The sequence below is a fragment of the Corythoichthys intestinalis genome, chromosome 1 (assembly GCF_030265065.1).
Source record: "Corythoichthys intestinalis isolate RoL2023-P3 chromosome 1, ASM3026506v1, whole genome shotgun sequence".
NCBI classification, from domain to species: Eukaryota; Metazoa; Chordata; class Actinopteri; order Syngnathiformes; family Syngnathidae; genus Corythoichthys; species Corythoichthys intestinalis.
The window spans coordinates 5,619,832-5,642,797 of NC_080395.1; the positions used below are offsets into that span (position 1 = coordinate 5,619,832).

Here is a 22,966-nt window from a genome sequence, read left to right on the forward strand (position 1 = left end):
TTTCCAATTTTTCTTTTGTTTGGATCGATCATTTATCATCTAACATATTGGGGAAAATGTGACAGTAACAAAAAAATACAATTAATCGATAGTTATGAGGTAGATATTCGTGACTTTTTTACAGACGCCATTTTTTTTCATTGTGACGTCATTTGTTTAAAAGATTCAAATATGCGAGTGAATAATTTTTTAAAGTCGTTTTTCTTTCTTTTTTTAAACGAAATATTAGGCATCAATTAATGATTCTAAGCTAAAAATGACAGACATTTTGTTTAATAAATATAATTACTTACCTTCTTTTTATGGCTGGGTTGAAACAAAAGCAGTTTTGCAACGTCTGTAAATGGGGGTTTCCAGGGTAAAAGGCACAAATTCTAAATAGTTCGGGGGCTTAATGCGCCATGAATCTGCTATGGCAGCATATAGACATATTGTTCTAGGATCTGGTCTATTTTGTGGATTTTTTTTGACCAATCCAAGTGTTTCCAAGCATTTTTTATTTATTTATTTATTTAAATCAGTGTACCTGTGGATACCGTGAAAGTTAGTTAAATGTTATGTTCCTGCCATTCTCCTTTGGATTTGGCACTAGCCAAGCTAATGTTGTCTATTTTTTTTATGTTAATGGTTTCTATTATCAAATACTTTATATAACTTGTCTACCAACATTTTCTTTTGATGAGGTCTTCTGCATGAACCTCAGGTTGTACTGATTTAGTTGAGCCTCCATTCTCAAATGCTCCCCCGGGTGCTCCTTCTGCCCTGGCAGACAATCGGAGCTATATCAGTTTTGATCAAAGCCAAAGACATTTGGAAAGCCTGTTTGTCTTGTAAAGCATGCATGTAAAGCTCCTAAAAAAATAATCTGTTTAACTTCTTAAACTCATATTTCACAAAAGCAAAGTAGACTTAGCTGATGAACTTTCATCAAAAATGTTTCTTTCAAGTTGTAACATCTATGTCTCTGGTGGCTGTGTGCCCCGGGGTTGTTTGCAAGGTTGTTGTTTTTTGTCCATAACAGCTCACCGCTGCTTTCTTGCAGGCGCCGTCTTCTCCATCCATGATGATGAACAGATTGACAGATTGAAGGCAGACCTGCAAAAAAAGCTGCATAGTTTATACAGCTTTGTTCCTGAGGGCAACACAGAGCGCTGGCAGCAGCAGCCTCTGGCAAACGTCTACACGGAGCTGGTCATCACCTGCGGGGCCGACATCAGGCCCGACGAGCGACACGAGGTCCTTCAGATGGAGACGCGTGCCGCGGCGGCCAAGAAGTCTATTCTGCCATGCGACATCTTCAAAAGCCATGACGGGCAGCCGCGACCGATACGCACGCTGCTCACCGTCGGCTTTGCGGGAATCGGGAAAACCTTCCTGGTTCAAAAGTTAGTGTGCGACTGGGCCAGCGGGAATGCCAACCAGGACGTGCACTTCATATTTCCCTTCACCTTCCGCGAGTTGAACACCGACGAAGGGAAAAACTTTACGCTGGCCAAGCTCATCCGATGCTATGTCTGTGAGAGCAGGCACATGAGCGAGGAGACCCTGAACATTATATTAGACGAACTGCAGAAATCCGGGATACGGGACTACGAAAGCAGCCCGATCAAGATCTTGTTTGTCTTGGACGGACTGGACGAGTGCAAGTTCAAAATGGACTTGAAGAATGAGACGAAAGTAGACATAGACGTGACAGAGGCCTACCCGCTGGAGATACTCCTGGCACACCTCATCAAGAGGAACCTGCTTCCGTGCGCCCGGGTCTGGATCACCACGCGGCCCGCGACGGCCCGCGATATCCCGTCCGACCTCATTGACGGCAGAACAGAGGTGAGAGGATTCAGCGATTCCAGGAGGCTGGAGTACTTCAGGAAAAAGTTCCCAAATGAGGAGCGTGTCATTAAGCACATCCGAAAAACTCGCACCATCCTTATCATGTGCCACCTGCCCATCTTCTGCTGGCTCACCGCCACAGTTCTTCAGGATCATTTGGACAAAGGGAAGGAGGAAGAGCTTCCCGCAACGCTGACGGACATGTACTCGGAGCATGTTTTTAACCAGCTGGACAAGTCCAAGGAGCGACAGACGACCGAGTCCGCCGATTACGTGAAACCGCTAGCAAAGCTGGCGTTTGACCACACCATGAGTAAGCAACAGATCTTTTACGAGGAGGACCTGGCGAAAAGCGGATTTGATTACAGCCAAGCCGCAAAACACTCCGGAATATTCACCGAGGTTTTTGAGGAGGTCCGTCCGCTCAGAAGAAACCAACAGGGCAAGATGTTTCAGTTCGTCCATCTGAGCATCCAGGAGTATTTGGCCGCATTTCACGTGATGATATGCCTCTTTCACGACAACAAGAACATACTGGCTGATTCAGAGCAGGCACTGGAGTGTGTCTTCCAAGAAGAAGAAGAAAAATCAGAAGAAACAGAATCAGAAGATGGAGAAAAAGAATCAGAAGAAACAGGATCAGACGATGGAGAAAAAGAATCTGAAGAAGATACAGAAGATGAAGGGGGTTGGAAAATCAATGAGGTTCACCGGTCAGCTCTCCAGAAAGCCTCGGAGAGTGAAGGAAACTTGGACTTGTTCATCCGCTTCCTCTTTGGCCTTTCCTTGGCGTGCAACCAGAAACTAGTGGGGGAACTGCTGAAAGCTCCTCAGGACTGCAGACGAAGCAAGTCAAAGACTGTCAAGTTGATCAAGGAGCGGATAAAACAAAACACTCCAGAGAAGAACATCAACTTGTTCTACTGCTTAAAGGAGCTGAAGGACGACTCTTTGCTGAAGGAGTTTCAGATAAAGAGAAATAGTTCACACCGTATAGACTGGAACAACATGCCAAATGACATGTGGTCAGCCTTGGCCTTCTACTTACTGACAGACGACGAAAACATGAAGTCCTTTAAACTGCGGAAATACGCCCCATCGCCTTTGGGGCTCGAGAAGCTGTTGGTGGTGGTCAAGGCGTCTGAAAAATCAAAGTGCGTGGTCTTTATGAAGTGGGAAAGATCCAAAAGCACAATGGCAAATCCAAAAACAAGTGCAACAAGTCACAAAACATGATGACTCAACAAAACAAAACAACTGCAAATCACAAAACAGGCAAAAAGAAAAAGAATCTGAAAACAATTGCATATCACAGAATCCAACAAATAATCTGAAAGAGAAAGCAAATGAACGCATTCACTCCCAAAGACGTGTTTGTACATTTTTTGGGAGCACTTAGGTTTGCTAACAAAGACTAATAGAAACAGTCCTTCCGGTCCTTTCAACTAGCGATGTAGGATAATACATTTTTCAAGCAATAACCGACAATTTCCTCCTCGTCCCAGACGATGATCGATAATGTCAAGCCAATAATTCTATTAAATGGTCTATGTAAACTTTTAAAGTATATACAAGAACAAATAATAATGTGTAAAAATAGAATTTTTTTGCTCGTTTTTTCAACATCAAATGTGAACAAGTAGAACATTCCAACATCTAAATCGCGACAGATTGTCTGACATTGTATAATGGTAAACTTTTGGCAACAATGACTTACAAAGTAGATACCCATGTTGCACAAAAATGCCTTTACAAGTAAGCCATTCCTAATATGCATATACTGTATAACAATACTACACTGCAAAAGCACACCTCCTTAAAACCAGTTCAATACCCATGTTTTCAGTGTAAATCTATTGGAAATAAGTGAAACTATCTGACAGCGCTTCAAGTACATTTCACTCACTTAGATTTCTTGAAATAAGAAAAAGAGCTGAAAATAAGTTTAACAGCCTTATTTAAAGCAATACATGATTAGATTTAATCCTAAAAAACGTGTTTGTCAGAAATGTTCTTTATTCAAGAATAGGTATAGTTCAAAACATTGTTTGAAAACATGTTTTTCTTGATTTAGGTGAAAAATGACCAACTTGTTAGATGTACGAGGAGCTTAATTAAAACAAATGGTAATATTTCCTTCAAGTAAGTGGAATAATCTAGTCTATTAACTAGTCACTCAAAACAAGATGGAGAAAACATTATTTGTCTAGATTTAAGAAAAAGGATCTGATGAAGACGTCACAAATAGACATGTGCCGGTTACCGGTTTCAAGGTTTACCGTGGTATGAAAACATCACGGTTTCAAAACTACTAAAATTTTCCGTCATACCGTAGTACGGTATTGGCTATTTTACATGTCCCAAAAGTTTAGCCAGAAGTGTGCTCACCCTCCCTCTCCGGTTGTTGCCATGTGTGTCAGTGACGCTATTCTGCTAGAGAGCCAGTGAACCAAAAAAGAAACACTCCAAACACAAGGCGTACTTTTCGTGAATTTATGGACACCTCAAATCATGGTAACTGATATATACAAAATGAATACATTTAAAACGTTGTACATGTATTTTTACACTTGTGAGTAGCTTCATTAGCACAAACACAACAGAATGTGAGGAAATCATTTTCATGAAGACCATGAAAAATAAAATGCACATTTTCCTTTCAAATTCAAAATACAAACCAACTCAAAACTTACAAAGAAAATGTTAGCCTAGTCTTATTTGGGAGAGCAACTTCGTCATGGTTATAAATCTCACGGTCACTGAGAAACAAGCTTGAATGAAGCGAAAAAGAATAGCGTCAAAGATCGCTGATTGCGACAGATAATCTTGCCCTAACCAAAAATGCACGTTCGCTGGGAAAGGACAGGTGTCACTCCCAATGTTTTTCCTGATGAAAGCGTGACACAACAATATTTATAGTTATTAACTTAATGTGTTTTTAACACAAAGGCATGACATGTAGACTAGAGTTGTGACAATGGCTGAAAATGGCGAAATCTTACTTGAGCTTTTTGCCCCCTCCAAAAAAAAAAAAAAAGTCGTGCAGTAAATATTTTTAAATTCTATTTAGAAGTGGGTTTTTTTGTGTTTTTTTTTTTTGTATAGCAATTATTTTTGTTCTTGCTCAAATCTTGAGCAAACACAGCTGTGCCTGTGGAACCTCCGTGAAGTTGGCCCCCCATCAGACGCAAATTTATATAAAAATTATGTCAATCGTTTGTGCTATGATTGTGCTGGTTTGTGCTGCAAAAAGTTTCGTTTGTGCCATCATCGTTTTGCAGTTATTAAACATTGTTTTTTAGGTCATCCAGAGTTCACCCAGCCCCCCATCTGTGGCGGAATGGAACCCCGGTGGTGTCATTTGATTCTGCCTCGTTAGTGCTGGATTGTGCTGAAAAAAGTTTTGTTTGAACTGCTACGGTTTTCGAGATATTCATAAAAATGTATAGTGATGACGTCACGCGCAGCCCCCCATCAGACGCAAATTTATATAAAAATTATGTCAATCGTTTGTGCTATGATTGTGCTGGTTTGTGCTGCAAAAAGTTTCGTTTGTGCCATCATCGTTTTGCAGTTATTAAACATTGTTTTTTAGGTCATCCAGAGTTCACCCAGCCCCCCATCTGTGGCGGAATGGAACCCCGGTGGTGTCATTTGATTCTGCCTCGTTAGTGCTGGATTGTGCTGAAAAAAGTTTTGTTTGAACTGCTACGGTTTTCGAGATATTCATAAAAATGTATAGTGATGACGTCACGCGCAGCCCCCCATCTGCGGCGGAATGGAACGGCGATGATGCCATTTTTTTCTTCGTCGTTAGTGCTGGTTTGTGCTGAAAAAAGTTTTGTTTGAACTGCTACGGTTTTCGAGATATTCATAAAAATGTATAGTGATGACGTCACGCGCAGCCCCCCATCTGCGGCGGAATGGAACGGCGATGATGCCATTTTTTTCTTCGTCGTTAGTGCTGGTTTGTGCTGAAAAAAGTTTTGTTTGAACTGCCACGGTTTTTGAGATATTCATAATAACGTGTAGTGATGACGTCACGCGCAGCCCCCCATCTGCGGCGGAATGGAACGGCGATGATGCCATTTCTTTCTTCGTCGTTAGTGCTGGATTATGCTGCAAAAAGTTTCGTTTGTGCCATCATCCTTTTGCAGTTATTAAACATTGTTTTTTTTTTTTTGTAATGAAGACGGTGCTCAACTTTTTTTTTCGGTCATCAAGAGTTCAATTGACCCACCCCCTCCACTCCTACTTTACCCGGAAATGTTATCTTTCATTTGTCCCGTTAAAAACTATAATTTTTGGTTTGCACTGCTTCGTTTTAATAGATATTGGTGTCGCAACCACAAACAAATGTTTTCTTAATCGATATACATTTTTTATGCTGTAGTGGTCACGTCACCAACACATACTCCTGACGCAGCCTTCATTTGTTTTGGTGCCGTCGCATAAGGTTTGTCTCGTCCAACTACACACAGTCAATTGCTTTTGTTGTTTTTTTTTTCATCACAGGTTTATAACCTGGAATTGACTATAGGTTTTTTTGTTTTCTTAAAAAAAAAATTCTGCCCATTTGACATTCTCAATAGTCAGGATATGCCACTGTTTTGGGGCGAGCTTGCTGCAAATCGTAACATTCGGTGAGTACAGTCAGATTCGTCACAAAAAGAACATTCTAATTCCTCCAAAAATTAATGCATGTGCAATTAAACTGCGGTCACCGCAGTATTAAATTGATGAGTGCCTGTAGAAGAAACTTAAAGAACCATATGCATCGCAACAGTTAAAAGGAAACTTGAAATAATAACTTTTATTTAACATTTAACAATTAGTTTTGTTAAAAAATATATATATATATATCAAACTATATACATTTTAACAATTGAACAATCAACTATATACACCAGATCAATGTCAATATCAAACATTCACTGCTTAAAACATAAACTGTATACACTGTAACAATTAAACAATCAACTATATACACCAGATCAATGTCAAGATCAAACATTCACTGCTTAAAACATATCAAACTATATACACTTTAACAATTAAACAACTATATACACCAGATCAATGTCAATATTAAACATTCACTGCTTAAAACATAAACTATATACACTGTAACAATTAAACAATCAACTATATACACCAGATTAATGTCAAGATCAAACATTCACTGCTTAAAACATATCAAACTATATACACTTTAACAATTAAACAACTATATACACCAGATCAATGTCAATATTAAACATTCACTGCTTAAAACATAAACTATATACACTGTAACAATTAAACAATCAACTATATACACCAGATTAATGTCAAGATCAAACATTCACTGCTTAAAACATATCAAACTATATACACTTTAACAATTAAACAACTATATACACCAGATCAATGTCAATATTAAACATTCACTGCTTAAAACATATCAAACTATATACACTGTAACAATTAAACAATCAACTATATACACCAGATCAATGTCAATATCAAACAGTCACTGCTTAGTATAAAACAAAGCATGTGGGGTGACCTTTATGTTATCTGACTTTGCTTTCACTCCACTTCCAAGGTCATCGTACATCTCCCATGAACATGCAGCCCTCCTGCAGAATGCCACATAATGTCCAAGAGAATCCTGGGTCAAGCCTCTTTGAAATGCTATGACTGCTCTCAAAGTAAAGGTGTTCTCTTGCAGCACCAGACTGGAGGGAAATTCCAGCAAGGCAACTTCTGCAGTACTGCTGCCAAAGTCGGTGTCAATCCACACAAATGCTCCCATACTGTAGCTGTGGCAAACATTCCCTGAACATAGACCCGCTTCTGTAATTTTGCCTTGTTTTTCAAATGCAGATGTGCATTGAGATGTTTTTGGGATTGACCTGAGGCAGGTGGAGTCGGGAAGGCTGAGTCCTGCTTCAACAGCTGCCTGAAGATGAGCCATGCCACAGGTCTGCAGCATGGCGATGTCGGTACACACAAGGGGAACTTCCCTTGTCACCTGTGTGCTGAGATCACATAACTGTGAGGAACATTGTTTTTTCAGGAAAACACTTGGAAGATTTTTCATGGCTCTTCCAATCAGAGTGGAAATGTGGCAATTTGCATCTACTTGGAGAGCACCGGAGGTCAGGTGGACAGATTTGAAGATTTCTCTCAATAGTTCTGCTCTCTGTGAGTACACTTGCTGGGTGACACCCCGTGTAGTAACCGTTTTCACAAGGCTGAAGAATTGGTTGTCACATTCAGGGCTGCGAACAGCATTTTCAAAAGAAACGCTGTCACAAAAAGCACAACATAAACTTTGGAAAAGCGCATCAAATGCACATGTATTTAGGACAGAGATTTTGAATTTGCCAACTTTCACAGGCTGTTGGTGGTTCCCATTCTTTAACACTGGCACCTTAACTTTTTTGCGTCCTACAGATGGATCCACATGGAGCCATTCAGAACATGGCGAGAGATAGGAACTCAGCTTCCTTTTTTTGGGTGGAACCACGAGACCTCTCCAATTTTCAACCTCATTCTCATCCATCTTTTTGTGGGCAGCAGCGTCAGACTCATTACTGGGGTGATCATCATTTTTGTTTTTGTTTTCATCACTGTCAGCCTTTTCAAATTTTTGTTTAGCAGCGCAAATTCTCATGTTCCCCTCAATAAAGGACAGATGACGAGAAATGAAGCGGTCAACACGAAGAGGCAGGCTCTCGTGCTTGAAAAGCCCATTTTTTATGAGGTTGAACTCTGCTTCAACAGCAGCGGAACTTGCAGTGATGCTGGTGCTTTGGAAGAGAGGGACCATTATTCCTGTCCAAAGTGGTAAGTAGCATCCAAGTCTTATTACGTGGGCAATAATCTCAGGGAGGAAATGGATGTTATCTCTGTCCCCATCAGCCTTGGCAAGTGACCTGCTCTCTTCACATATTTCTGTCACCCACTGTCTGGCATCTGTATGGATCTGATGACTATGCGCATCCAGTGGTTCTTGTCCCACAACCTCTTCAACTTGGGAGCTGACAAGTTCTTCAGCAATTTGAGATTTCAGGTACATCTTGCACCTTTCTGATGGGAGAGGGGCTCCAGAACTGTCATTCCCTTCGTATTCACTAAGTGCCACAATAGTGATGGCACTTAGAAGTTTTTTTGCGTGCTCCAAACTTTGTGACTTGACAAGCTGTGCTAATGACCTCACAAAGAAATCTTTAACACGGTATCTTTTATTTTTCAGGCAGTCCCACCGGCAGATCATCTTGATGCAGTGTGCAACATCTACCCTGACAAAACATGGGGGCAGCTTTGCAGGTTGATTGCCAAGCAATACTTTAAAGCATTCATTGATGTAAGTCTTCAAATCAGGATGAGGGGTGAAAGCCTTGACTAGAGCTCCAAGAATGGCTAGAGAAAAATCGCTCACAACCTCTTTTGGAACAGGTGCTCCAGCATGAATCCATTCCTTTAGCCATTGTGTGATCGCACAAACATCATGCTTCTCTGACAGCATCTGCACCACTGGTACACTCGAGCTGTCATGCCCTGTCATAACACCTTGATAAAGGAAGATGTGGCCAGAAGAGCCATTCGGTCTCACCAATTTTTTAACTACTGAGCCAGTAGCATCAAAACATACTGTTGGGTGAGATTTTTTGTGTAGTGTCTTGTACACGTGCATTTGCGTTTGACTCCAGTAGTGACAGAAAAACTTGTCCAGTCCAATGTCTTTAATGCTACCAGTGTGAGGCGCACTGTACTTCATTAATTGCAATGACAAAATGGGATTTTTGTCACCTAATGCCATATCGTTTTTCTCTTGTTTTGCCTTGCGCAGGGTGGCCAAATTTGGTAGATGACTCGGCTCAGGATCTCCAAAGTTCATCAGTTTCTCTGCCTGTGATGCCCGCCATACATGCGGTTCCATCCTGCCCTCCACAAGTTCTGTGGCAATCTGGGAACGCAACTGCCCAGACATGAACCGCTTTGAGTTGCCAGTGTGCAGGGAGTCATCACTGTTCTTAATGTAACAGTTGAGCATCATTGGACTGTTGATTTTGGGCTCTCTGTCACAATTGAGGTTGAGAAGACCATGACACTCCTTGCAGTATCCTCTGATGTCAATATAATTATTTGTTGCCAAAGGATACACCTTAGCTCTTTTAAAAATAAAGGTGCAAGGACTTTTTACTGCTTTCCAGATTTGTTCATTTATAATGTGGGTCCAGGTGCCAGGCTTCAAAATTGTATATTTTCTTTTTTGGGTTTGACAGTACTTATTTCTGTATACAGCCTCTTCTGGAATAAATTTCCTCCACTCATCAAAAGGCACTTGAAGCTGAAATGACCTTTCAGGGTAAAGGTCATCCAATTCAGAGCTTGTGTCGTCATCACTTGTTTGAGGATCAGTTTCATGATGACTGAATCCCAAAGCTGACAAGATGTTGTGTCTGTCTGTTTTAACAAAGGTGTAAAGAGACTTTGCCGACATTTTCCCGCCCAGCTCCTTACTAAGTTCCATCCAAACAGTGGCATTTGGAGTGGCTATGTTGCCAGTTTGAAGTATGGCCTCCTTGAATGAGCAGAGAACTGCAAAAACTGAGTCCCTGTCTACTGCTGGTTGTTTGGGCATCTAGTTTAAGGACAAAAGAAAATAATTAGGATTCATTGCTTCAGTTATATTGGCCTTTACCACCAATTATAATGTGCTATGTGCTATACTTCTAAACACTTGTTACACTTGATGAATGTAACTATTAAAATGCAAAATGAAGATTAATATGGGTCGGCTGCATTCATAAATTAATAGCAGTAGACCATGCTCTGCACATATATACTTCTTATAAATGTATATTTCTTGACTTATTTGACTTAGAGGTAAGAAAAATAATAAGAAAACCTGGAAAATAGCCAGGCAAAACTGCACTAGATGAAGTGTTCCCTTCTTGTGCACTACAGTTGCTAAATTACAATGTGCATTATGTTGGCTAGCTAACCTGCAGGGGGGGGATCATTTATTTTGCAGACAATGTCCCAAAACTAGCAGTGATGGCACACAGTTTTATATGTCGTATTAACTAAGTTTACTTACCCTTACTTTACCCTACTTGAAATTAACCTTGAAACTTGGAACGTAAATGGACCAGAAAGATTCAAATTACGACGAGTATACAGGTTATTTTTATGCACATGCCGGGGCAGGAGGGGCTTAAATTCAAACTGCATGAAATAACTTTTTCTTTCTGTGTCTATTACCGGGCAGGTTGCTGTGGGTGGAGTTGTAATGCGACCCGAGAAAACTTTTTCTCTCGACATGTCTAACAGATCAATGTCCTCATTTGTGACACAAACTTACATCTTTCTCTGCATTGACACAGCATTTCGAGGAACGTACAAATGCCGACAGTTGTGTGAGGCTGGGTGCATTCTGGATGACCTAAAAAGAAGCTTAAAGTTTTGAGAGTTTACATTACAAACCAAACATACTATTTCACCCGTGATCATCACGAGAACAGAGAAATGAAAAAAAAATGTAGAAATGTGTTTATTAGTATGCCTGGACAAAAATGATTGTACACCTTTATTACTGCATTTTGTTTCACAACCTTTTGAGGCAATCACTGCAAACATGACTTTAACCAGAATTGACAATTCCGCACCTCTCAGCAGGCAGTAGGTATTAGCACACTGACGGAGCACTCACGTTATCAGAAATTAAAATTCACAAAGGAACCGCCATATGTGGAGGTGAGGGGGTGAGTCAATTGAACTCTTGATGACCGAAAAAAAAAGTTGAGCACCGTCTTCATTACAAAAAAAAAAAAAAACAATGTTTAATAACTGCAAAACGATGATGGCACAAACGAAACTTTTTGCAGCACTAACGACGAAGAAAGAAATGGCATCATCGCCGTTCCATTCCGCCGCAGATGGGGGGCTGCGCGTGACGTCATCACTACACGTTATTATGAATATCTCGAAAACCGTAGCAGTTCAAACAAAACTTTTTTCAGCACAAACCAGCACTAACGACGAAGAAAAAAATGGCATCATCGCCGTTCCATTCCGCCGCAGATGGGGGGCTGCGCGTGACGTCATCACTATACATTTTTATGAATATCTCGAAAACCGTAGCAGTTCAAACAAAACTTTTTTCAGCACAAACCAGCACTAACGACGAAGAAAAAAATGGCATCATCGCCGTTCCATTCCGCCGCAGATGGGGGGCTGCGCGTGACGTCATCACTATACATTTTTATGAATATCTCGAAAACCGTAGCAGTTCAAACAAAACTTTTTTCAGCACAATCCAGCACTAACGACGAAGAAAAAAATGGCATCATCGCCGTTCCATTCTGCCGCAGATGGGGGGCTGCGCGTGACGTCATCACTATACATTTTTATGAATATCTCGAAAACCGTAGCAGTTCAAACAAAACTTTTTTCAGCACAATCCAGCACTAACGACGAAGAAAAAAATGGCATCATCGCCGTTCCATTCCGCCGCAGATGGGGGGCTGCGCGTGACGTCATCACTATACATTTTTATGAATATCTCGAAAACCGTAGCAGTTCAAACAAAACTTTTTTCAGCACAATCCAGCACTAACGAGGCAGAATCAAATGACACCACCGGGGTTCCATTCCGCCACAGATGGGGGGCTGGGTGAACTCTGGATGACCTAAAAAACAATGTTTAATAACTGCAAAACGATGATGGCACAAACGAAACTTTTTGCAGCACAAACCAGCACAATCATAGCACAAACGATTGACATAATTTTTATATAAATTTGCGTCTGATGGGGGGCTGCGAGTGACGTCATCACTATACATTTTTATGAATATCTCGAAAACCGTAGCAGTTCAAACAAAACTTTTTTCAGCACAATTCAGCACTAACGAGGCAGAATCAAATGACACCACCGGGGTTCCATTCCGCCACAGATGGGGGGCTGGGTGAACTCTGGATGACCTAAAAAACAATGTTTAATAACTGCAAAACGATGATGGCACAAACAAAACTTTTTGCAGCACAAACCAGCACAATCATAGCACAAACGATTGACATAATTTTTATATAAATTTGCGTCTGATGGGGGGCTGCGCGTGACGTCATCACTGTACATTTTTATGAATATCTCGAAAACCGTAGCAGTTCAAACAAAACTTTTTTCAGCACAATCCAGCACTAACGAGGCAGAATCAAATGACACCACCGGGGTTCCATTCTGCCACAGATGGGGGGCTGGGTGAACTCTGGATGACCTAAAAAACAATGTTTAATAACTGCAAAACGATGATGGCACAAACGAAACTTTTTGCAGCACAAACCAGCACAATCATAGCACAAACGATTGACATAATTTTTATATAAATTTGCGTCTGATGGGGGGCCAACTTCACGGAGGTGCCTGACGATAGTCTATAAGTTCTATTCATTTTAATTTTTATTTAAAATATGTTATTTATTTATTTTAACATTATATTCATGTTAAAATTTGCAAATATGTTCTGAAAAAAGAAAAAAAAAAATCCCAGATTTTTTTTTTTTTTAACCCATACATCTCAAAATAACTTATTTTGGAGCTATGATTGCAATACCGTGATACCGTAAAACCGCAGTATTTTTGCTCAAGCTTATCGTACCGTCAAAATCTCATACCGGCACATGCCTATTCATAAATTTATAGCGTACTGAATACATCACTGACTGATTGACTTCTTGTGAGTGTGGTTTGGTGCATGTTGAAATGATCATCTAACCACTGTGCTGTCATGATAAGCATGCTTACTTGACTGACGTCACGCGTCCAAATGTCTGTGGTGAAACTGATGTGATCAGCATGCTTTTCACAAAGAATGTTGGTCGTATAAAATGCATAATTTTTTCATCCGGGGCTTTGTTTCTCAGGTCACTTCGGTAAAAACAAACGTCTCTCGTCCGACCGAGCCTAGCATCCCCTCCTGCCTGCGCTCTTCAGTCCGTCCGTCCGTCGGCCAAATGAGCACCTGCGCCAGGCCTCAGTCTCTCCTTGGTGCTTAATGAGTTGGGCCGGAGATGAGTGGCGGCGGCGCTGCCTGAGACCGAGCCGCCAAAAGCGTCTCTCGATCGTCAGAAGTCTCGTAGCTTAGCTTAGTTTATGTTTGTTTACGTTCGCTTTAGCCTTCGCACTAGCAGCAGCCTCGTATTCAGTCCAAATATCTTTGTGATGCAGCTTTAAATGTCTGATTAGCTTCGTGGTGTTGAATGAGGACGCTTTCTTTCTGCCTCGTGGAACTTCTGGAGTGCATATTTTGCAGATGGCGAGAGCGCCGTTTGTTTCGCACACGGAAAAATTAACCCACGATGTTGACAGAGCTGCCATGATATCCAACATCTTCAAACAAGTCGTGTAACGCGTCACTCATGCATCAGGGGCTTCCGAGGGAGGAGGGTTTGGGGAGGCGGCGGTGTAGAATTGGACAAAACTGCTTCGATTGCGCGCAATTGGAGGCAAAATCAAGTATCTATTTATCGGATTCCATTACCGGTTGAATAATTTAAAATCTGTATTATCTGTGTGACGTCATACTTGCCATTATCGGCCGATAATTATCGCTAACCGATATTATTGTGCATCTTTACTTTCAACCGTTTGTAACTGAACAGAATCTACAGATCTACAGAATGCTACCAAAGGCGTATAGAAACAGGAATGATTCCTGATTTTCAACTGCTCACCGCTGAAGAACGGAAAAGTCAAAAAATGTTTTGAAAACAAAAAAAGTTTGTGTTGCCATCAAACACAATATCCTGTGGTGCTTGAAAAAACGGCCAAAATCATCGCAAATGAACAGAAGGCGATGTCTTCTGAAAAACGGCTGGGAGTGAAAGCGTTAGGAAACCGGAAATGGTTGGCACTGGTGCCGAAGTTGACTCGCGACTGTTTGAACGAGAGGAAAGACGCATTTCGAGAGGTCTCTATATACCCGGGTCTCTTGCTTTCTTTTGATTTGATGATGGTTTTGTGTGATTCATTGCGAGGATTTCATGCTGCTCATCGAGGTGAACATTTTTCATTGCTGGCCAGCCTCAATTTCAATGTACATGGCGGCAAATAAAATGTTGACCTGAAGTTCATCCTGAAACACTTGCAAATTCAGAATCTTGAAGAATGTCAAATACGTCGAAATTCGAGGAAATTCCGAGTTTCAATCTTGAATTAAAAAAAACAACCAAAAAAACACATCGCGGTGGGACTAGATGAACGGCCTTGTTGACGACATCCAAAACAAATGAAGACTGCATCACAGTCAGCACATGAGTGTTCCTGTTGCTCACATCCTCACTTGAAAATAAAATGCAAAATATCGATAAAAGGATTGGTTTTCAGATTTGTCATTGGGTTTTGTTATTTTATTTGTCAATAAAATCTACGATTATTATTCAAAGCAGCATACCAAAGTCAGCAGGTTTTATGTTTGGCTCACTTCTTCCTCCTGCCTGTGTTCTCCAGTCTAAGAAAGTGTGGCCTGGACAAAGGCAGCTGTCACCTGCTGGCTTCCGTTCTCAGCTCTCCATCCAACATGAAGCATCTGGACCTGTGCCAGAATGATCTGTCGGACGAAGGGGTGGAGATCCTCTCGAAAGAACTGGCCAGCCCAAACTGCACCTTAGAAGAGCTCACGTAAGGACCTGTTCTTAAAGTCCCTCGAGTAAGGAGCTCCTCCTGGTCATATTTTTCCGAGGTTCCGGTCGACCAATCAATAGAATCACTGCTATTATTAGCAAAAAGAACGATTCACTCAATGTGGTCGAATGAAACAAACATCCTTGTTGACGACATCCAAAACTAATAAAGACTGTCACAGACAGCACATGAGCGTTCCTGTTGGTGACATCATGACTAGAAAATACAATCCACCATATCGATAAAACGATAAATCAGGTTTCGTAATTTGCCTTTTTGTCATCTTGAAATAAAATCTATGATTATTATTCAAAGCAGCATACTAAAGTCAGCAGGTTGTATGTTTGGCTCACTTATTCCTCCTGCCTGTGTTCTCCAGTCTAAGAGAGTGTGGCCTGGACAAAGGCAGCTGTCACCTGCTGGCTTCCGTTCTCAGCTCTCCATCCAACATGAAGCATCTGGACCTGTCCCAGAATGATCTGTCGGACGAAGGGGTGGAGATCCTCTCGAAAGAACTGGCCAGCCCAAACTGCAAGTTAGAGTCCCTCGAGTAAGGAGTTTCTCCTGTTCATAATTTTCTGAGGTTCCGGTCGACCAATCAATAGAATCACTGCTGTTATTAGCAAAAAAGAACGATTCACTCAATGTGGTCGTACGAAACAAACATCCTTGTTGACGACATTCAAAACTATTAAAGACCGTCACAGCCAGCACATGAGCGTTCCTGTTGGTGACATCATGACTAGAAAATACAATCCACCATATCGATAAAACGATAAATCAGGTTTTGTAATTGGCCTTTTTTTTTGTCATCATGAAAAATCTATCTATCTGTGTGCTCCAGTCTATGGAATTGTAAGCTGGGAAAAGGCAGCTGTCACCCGCTGGCTTCTGTTCTCAGCTCTCCATCTAACCTGAAGAGTCTGAGTCTGAGCTTGAACAATCTGTCGGACGAAGGGGTGGAGATCCTCTCAAAAGGACTGGCCAGTCCACACTGCACCCTAGAATCCCTCCGGTATGAAGCTCCTCCTGTTCATAATCTTCTGTGGTTCCGGTCGACCAATAGATAGACTCACTGCTATTATTAGCAAAAAAAAGAACGATTCACTCAATGTGGTCGAATGAAACAAACATCCTTGTTGACGACATCCAAAACTAATACTGTCACAGCCAGCACATAAGCGTTCCTGTTGGTGACATCATGACTAGAAAATACAATCCATCGTATCGATAAGAAGTTTTATCGATGAGGTTTTGTAATTTCTTTTTTTAATTTCTCATCTTGAATTAAAATCTATTACTATTATTCAAGGCAGCGGACTAAAGTCAGCAGGCGTTATTTTTCACTCGCTCTCATGTCTTCGTCCTGTCTGTGTGCTCCAGCCTAATGGAGTGTGGCCTGAGCAAAAGCAGCTGTCACCTGCTGACTTCCGTTCCCAGCTCTCCATCCAACCTGAAGAGTCTGGACCTGAGCTATAACAATCTGTCAGACAAACGGGTGGAGATCCTCTCGAAAGGACTGGCCAGCCCAAACTGCACCTTAGAAAAGCTCAGGTAAGGAGCTGTTCCTGTTCATAATCTTCTGTGGTTCCGGTCAACCAATAGATAGAATCACTGCTGTTATTAGCAAAAAGAAAGATTCACTCAAAGTGGTCGTACGAAACAAACATCCTTGTTGACGACATCCAAAACTATTAAAGACCGTCACAGCCAGCACATGAGCGTTCCTGTTGGTGATATCATGGCTAGACAATACAATCCATCATATCGATAAAACTAGGAGTGGGAACCTCAGGGCACCTCACGATACGATACGATTCGTGATACAAGGCTCACGATAACGATTATATCACGATACAGCGATTATCGATATATTGGTCAGAAATTGGATACATGACATTCTACGATACAACTGTTGAAAAAAAAAAAAAAAGATATTTAAAAATAGAAAAAATACTGTTTAAGTCATTTATTAAACAGTGACACCTTTTCTGTGCAACATTGATGTAAAATATAAATCTACTGCAAATTGTGCCCCTGCACATATAGAGGAAACCAACCACGACCACTGATATCGCTTGGAGAGATCATGATGAATGGCACCCTTAATTTCTTTAAAGTTTTAAATCTTTAAAAAAAATAATAAATAAAAAGTGCCGTAGGTGTCAGCAGTTGAGCTTGGAGTGGGGCAATGATAAAATTGGTGGGTCTTTTCTTCGTCTATGACCTTTGTTGCTTGGTTTGAGCACTTCCGCTATCTGCTTCAGCATTTAAGATGTCATAATTGCTCAGTCACAGTCTTCCTCACCTTAAAAAGAACAAAATAAAACAAAAAATATTAGCTACTTCATAGCGTTTGAGTTGAAATCCTGATTTTTTTTGTGTTGGAAGTATTGAATTTAAAAAAAAAAAATGAATTGAATGTATAGAAATTAAAAATGCAATAATTAGCTATTTTTAATATGTAGGCTACATTGATTATCATGCACATCACTTTATATATTTTGGAACCTATTCAAACCATTTTTATAGTTTATTGTATCAAAATGACAGTAATAACAGTTTGTGTAGTTTGTTTCTCAAATAATATCAAATAAATCGGTAAATTCATGTGGGCTTGTTCGATATTCATTTTCATCCAGTTTAGGGTCCTGGTTTATTTAATATCATTCAACACCAAATGTCATCAAAATAATACATGTAAATTAAAAAGTCAATTACATTGCAAAACTTTCTTACCTCAAGTGATGAAAGCGAAACTCACAAGCTCCGGTGTCCACTACGTCACCAGCTCCCAGTGAAACTTATTTTTCTTAGACAATTCTTGCATACAGCAAAGTCCTTGTTCACCTTACTTCCTTTCTTGTTGGTGTAAAATCTAAAGTGTGTCCTCATGTGTGATTTGTAGCAATATTTTTCTCATTTTTTCCTCCACCGTTCTCACGGAGCTTTTTTATTTTTTCAACCCACTTGGAGCTTCCTCTCTTCTTCTCTAGACAACTTGTGCGCACTTTACCCTCACCGCCACTCCCGAGCACCCCTAGTGGACCGCCAAGGAATTGCTCAACAAACATTGAGCAGTTTACAGCATCCATACTCCATTGTATGGCCAATATGTTAAATAAAAGTATCGATTCTTGGCGGGAGCATATCGATAGCCCATCGGGTTGCAAAATATCGCGATATATCGCTGTATCGATATATTGTCACACTCTTAGATAAAACGATTAGTTTTTTCAGATTTGTCCCTGGGTTTTGTAATTTGCTCTTTTGTATATTTGTCATCTTGAATTCAAATCTATTATTGTTATTCAAAGGAGCGGACTAAAGTCAGCAGGCGTTATGTTTGGCTCACGTCTTCCTCCTGTCTGTGTGTTCCAGTCTATGGAATTGTAACTTGGACAAAGGCAGCTGTGACCTGCTGGCTTCCGTTCTCAGCTCTCCATCCAACCTGAAGCGTCTGGACCTAAGGGGGAACAATTTGTCAGACGAAGGGGTGGAGATCCTCTCGAAAGGACTGGCCAGCCCAAACTGCACCTTAGAAAAGCTCATGTAAGGAGCTGTTCCTGTTCATAATCTTCTGTGGTAACGGTCGACCAACCAATAGAATCACTGCTATTATTAGCCAAAAAAAGAACAATTCACTCAATGTGGTCGAATGAAACAAACGTCCTTGTTTACGACATCCCAAAAAAATAGAGAGTGTCACAACCAGCACATGAGTGTTCCTGTTGGTGACATCATGACTAGAAAATACAATCCATTATATCGATAAAACGATCGGGTTTTGTTATTTGCCTTTTTTTTTTTTGTCATCTTGAAATAAAATCTATGATTATTATTCAAAGCAGCATACTAAAGTCAGCAGGTTGTATGTTTGGCTCACGTCATCCTCCTGTCTGTATGTGTATTATTGTTATTCAAGGCAGCGGATTAAAGTCAGCAGGCGTTATTTTTCACTTGCTCTCATGTCTTCGTCCTGTCTGTGTGCTCCAGCCTAATGGAGTGTGACCTGGACAAAGGCAGCTGTCACCTGCTGGCTTCCGTTCTCAGCTCTCCATCCAACATGAAGCATCTGGACCTGTACGACAATGGTCTGTCGGACGAAGGGGTGGAGATCCTCTCGAAAGGACTGGCCAGCCCAAACTGCACCTTAGAATCCCTCGAGTAAGGAGCTGTTCCTATTCATTATCTTCTGTGGTTCCTGTCGACCAATTAATAGAATCGCTGCTATTATTCGCAAAAAAGAACGATTCACTCAGTGTGGTCGAACGAAACAAACATCCTTGTTGATGACATCCAAAACTAATAAAGACTGTCACAGCCAGCACATGAGCGTTCCTGTTGGTGACATCATGACTACAAAATACAATCCATCGATAAGATGATTAGTTTTATCGATGAGGTTTTGTAATTTCTTTTTTTTATTTGTCATCTTGAATTAAAATCTATTACTATTATTCGAGGCAGCATACTAAAGTCAGCAGGCGTTATGTTTGGCTCACGTCTTCCTCCTGCCTGTGTTTTCCAGTCTAAGTTATTGTGACCTGGGCAAAGCCAGCTGTCACCCGCTGGCTTCCGTTCTCAGCTCTCCATCCAACCTGAGGGATCTGGACCTGAGCCTGAACAATCTGTCGGCCGAAGGGGTGGAGATCCTCTCGAAAGGACTGGCCAGCCCAAACTGCACCTTAGAAAAGCTCACGTAAGGAGCTGTTCCTGTTCATAATCTTCTGTGGTTCCGGTCGACCAATAGATAGAATCACTGCTGTTATTAGCAAAAAGAACGATTCACTCAGCGTAGTCGTACGAGACAAACGTCCTTGTTGACGACATCCAAAATAAATGAAGATTGTCACAGCCAGCACATGAGCGTTCCTGTTGGTGATTGAAAATAGAGTACATCATGTCAATAAAACCAAGGGCGTAGGTTTGGTCTCAATATTGGTAGGGATGATATAACAACACAACCTGCATGTACAGTACACTTTTTGCTGTGGACGGGACACGATAAGACCAAACAGACTGTGTGAACGGCGGCCAGGGCTACATTTCTCACCAATAAGAATCCATATAATTGATAGGCTAAATGATAAAATACAAAGGGGCAAATAAGTATTTAGTCAACCACCAATTGTGTAAGTTCTCCTACTTGAAAAGGTTGGAGAGGCCTGTAATTGTCAATATGGGGAAACCTCAACCATGAGAGACAGAGTGTGGAAAAAAAAGAAAAGAAAATTACATTGTTTGATTTTTAAAGAATTTATTTCCAAATTAGAGTGGATAATAAGTATTTGGTCACCTACAAACAAGCAAGATTTCTGGCTGTCAAGAGGTCTAACTTCTTCTAACGAGGTCTAACAGGGTTCCACTCGTTACGGCACCTGTTTTAACTCATCATTATAACAGACACCTGTCCACAAACTCAGTCAGTCACACTCCAAACTCCACTATGGCCAAGACCAAAGAGCTGTCGAAGGACACCGGAGACAAAATTGTAGACCTGCACCAGGCTGGGAAGACTGAATCTGCTTGGTGTAAAGAAATCAACTGTGGGAGCAATTATTACAAAATGGAAGACATACAAGACCACTGACAATCTCCCTCGATCTGGGGCTCCATGCAAGATCTTCCCCCGTGGCTTCAAAATGATAACAAGAACAGTGAGCATAAATCCCAGAACCAGACGGGGGGACCTAATGAGTGACCTACAGAGAGCTGGGAACACAGTAACAAAGGCTACTATCTGTAACACAATGCGCCACCAGGGACTCAAATCCTGCACTGCCAGACGTGTCCCCCTGCTGAAGCCAGTACACGTCCAGGCCCATCTGCGGTTTGCTAGAGAGCATTTGGATGATCCAGAAGAGGACTGGGAAAATGTGTTATGGTCAGAAGAAACCAAAATAGAACTTTTTGGTGGAAATAGACGACTGATCTGTGTAAAGGAAAGCCTGAATGAGGCCATGTATCGAGAGATTTTGAGTGAAAATCTTCTTCCATCAGCAAGGGAATTGAAGATGAGACATGGCCGGGTCTTTCAGCATGACGATGATCCCAAACACACAGCCAGAGCAACAAAGGAGTGGCTTCGTAAGAGGCATGTCAAGGTCCTGGAGTGGCCTAGCCAGTCTCCAGATCTTAACCCCATAGAAAATCTGTGGAGGGAGATGAAAGTCCATGTTGCCCAACGACAGCCCCAAAACATCATTGCTCTAGAGGAGATCTGCATGGAGGAATGGGCCAAAACACCAGCAACGGTGTGTGAAAAGCTTGTGAAGAGTTACAGAAAACGTTTGGCCTCCGTTATTGCCAACAAATGGTACATAACAAAGTATTGAGATGAACGTTTGGTATTGACCAAATACTTCTTTTCCACCATGATTTGCAAATAAATTCTTTAAAAATTAACAATGTAATTTTCTGTTTTTTCCCCCCACATTCTGTCTCTAATGGTTGAGGTTTACCCATGTTGACAATTACAGGCCTCTCTAATATTTTCAAGTGGGAGAACTTGCACAATTAGTGGTTGACTAAATCCTTATTTGCCCCACTGTACATCTGTATTGACTGACACTAACTCACACACTGCAAATTTACAGTATAATTTGTTAATCTGATCGTTTTTCTTCAATCTAGTCGAATAATTTTCTTCATCTTGTTTTGAGTTTTGAAGGCTAGTTAACAGGTTTATGTGTCAGATTCTTACATTTACCTCTAGTAAATATTACCACTTGTTCTAATTAAGCCTAAGCATTTTTCACCTAAATCAAGAAAAAAATGCTTTCAAATGATGTTTTGAACAATATATAATTGAAGAACATTTCTGACAAGTTTTTTTAAAAGATTAAATATAGAAGCTTTTTGCTTAAAATAAGTCTGTTAAGTTTATTTTCAGATAGCTATTTTTCTTTAGGAAATCGGATTAAAATTTACTTGAAGCAATGGCCGATAATTTATCTTATTTCCAGTAGATTTAGACTGATTTAAACCTTTGTTTTCAAAAACTACAAAGGAAACATTTTGAAAACTTCCAGAACAAATGCCTGGATTTTATTCGGAAATTTCAATTGCAATATTTGAACACAAATTTGTGTATTAACATACAAAAATACAAAATTGTTAATCATCTCTTAACTATTCAGAAATGCAAAAAAATAAATGTCTTAATACCACTCAAAATTGTCTGTATGAATAAACTAAATATAACAAAAATTCTTAGTCAGGGAATAATAAAAATAATTAAAAAAAGAGCCTTCCTTTCGGAAAAGCACGACTGCTTTTGTCCACAAGCACAGCCAAACTCAACAACAACAAAAAGAAAGCTCCTTTAGGCTGCTTAAGACCACATAAGCAAAATAAAAATTGGGAAGAAGGGGGTAAACCTTAGTCCACAACATTTCTTTAAGCTGAGCAGAGTTCACTCTATTTCTCAGTTTAATTAACGTTAGGATAGTCGA

At 40.7% G+C, this 22,966-nt stretch overlaps 1 protein-coding gene across 11 annotated transcripts in view; it reads left to right on the forward strand.

The window, feature by feature from the left end:
* LOC130906762 (NACHT, LRR and PYD domains-containing protein 12-like) overlaps positions 1-22,966 on the forward strand; it is a 50,830-nt gene that overhangs the window by 10,783 nt on the left and 17,081 nt on the right. For all 11 annotated transcript variants that reach the window (XM_057821885.1, XM_057822144.1, XM_057821965.1 and 8 more), the window contains 8 exons: positions 1,043-2,987; positions 15,336-15,506; positions 15,889-16,059; positions 16,354-16,524; positions 16,893-17,063; positions 18,891-19,061; positions 19,506-19,676; positions 20,041-20,211. In XM_057821885.1, coding sequence (XP_057677868.1) covers positions 1,043-2,987; positions 15,336-15,506; positions 15,889-16,059; positions 16,354-16,524; positions 16,893-17,063; positions 18,891-19,061; positions 19,506-19,676; positions 20,041-20,211 — 3,142 coding nt within the window. The remainder of the gene's footprint in view (positions 1-1,042; positions 2,988-15,335; positions 15,507-15,888; positions 16,060-16,353; positions 16,525-16,892; positions 17,064-18,890; positions 19,062-19,505; positions 19,677-20,040; positions 20,212-22,966) is intronic.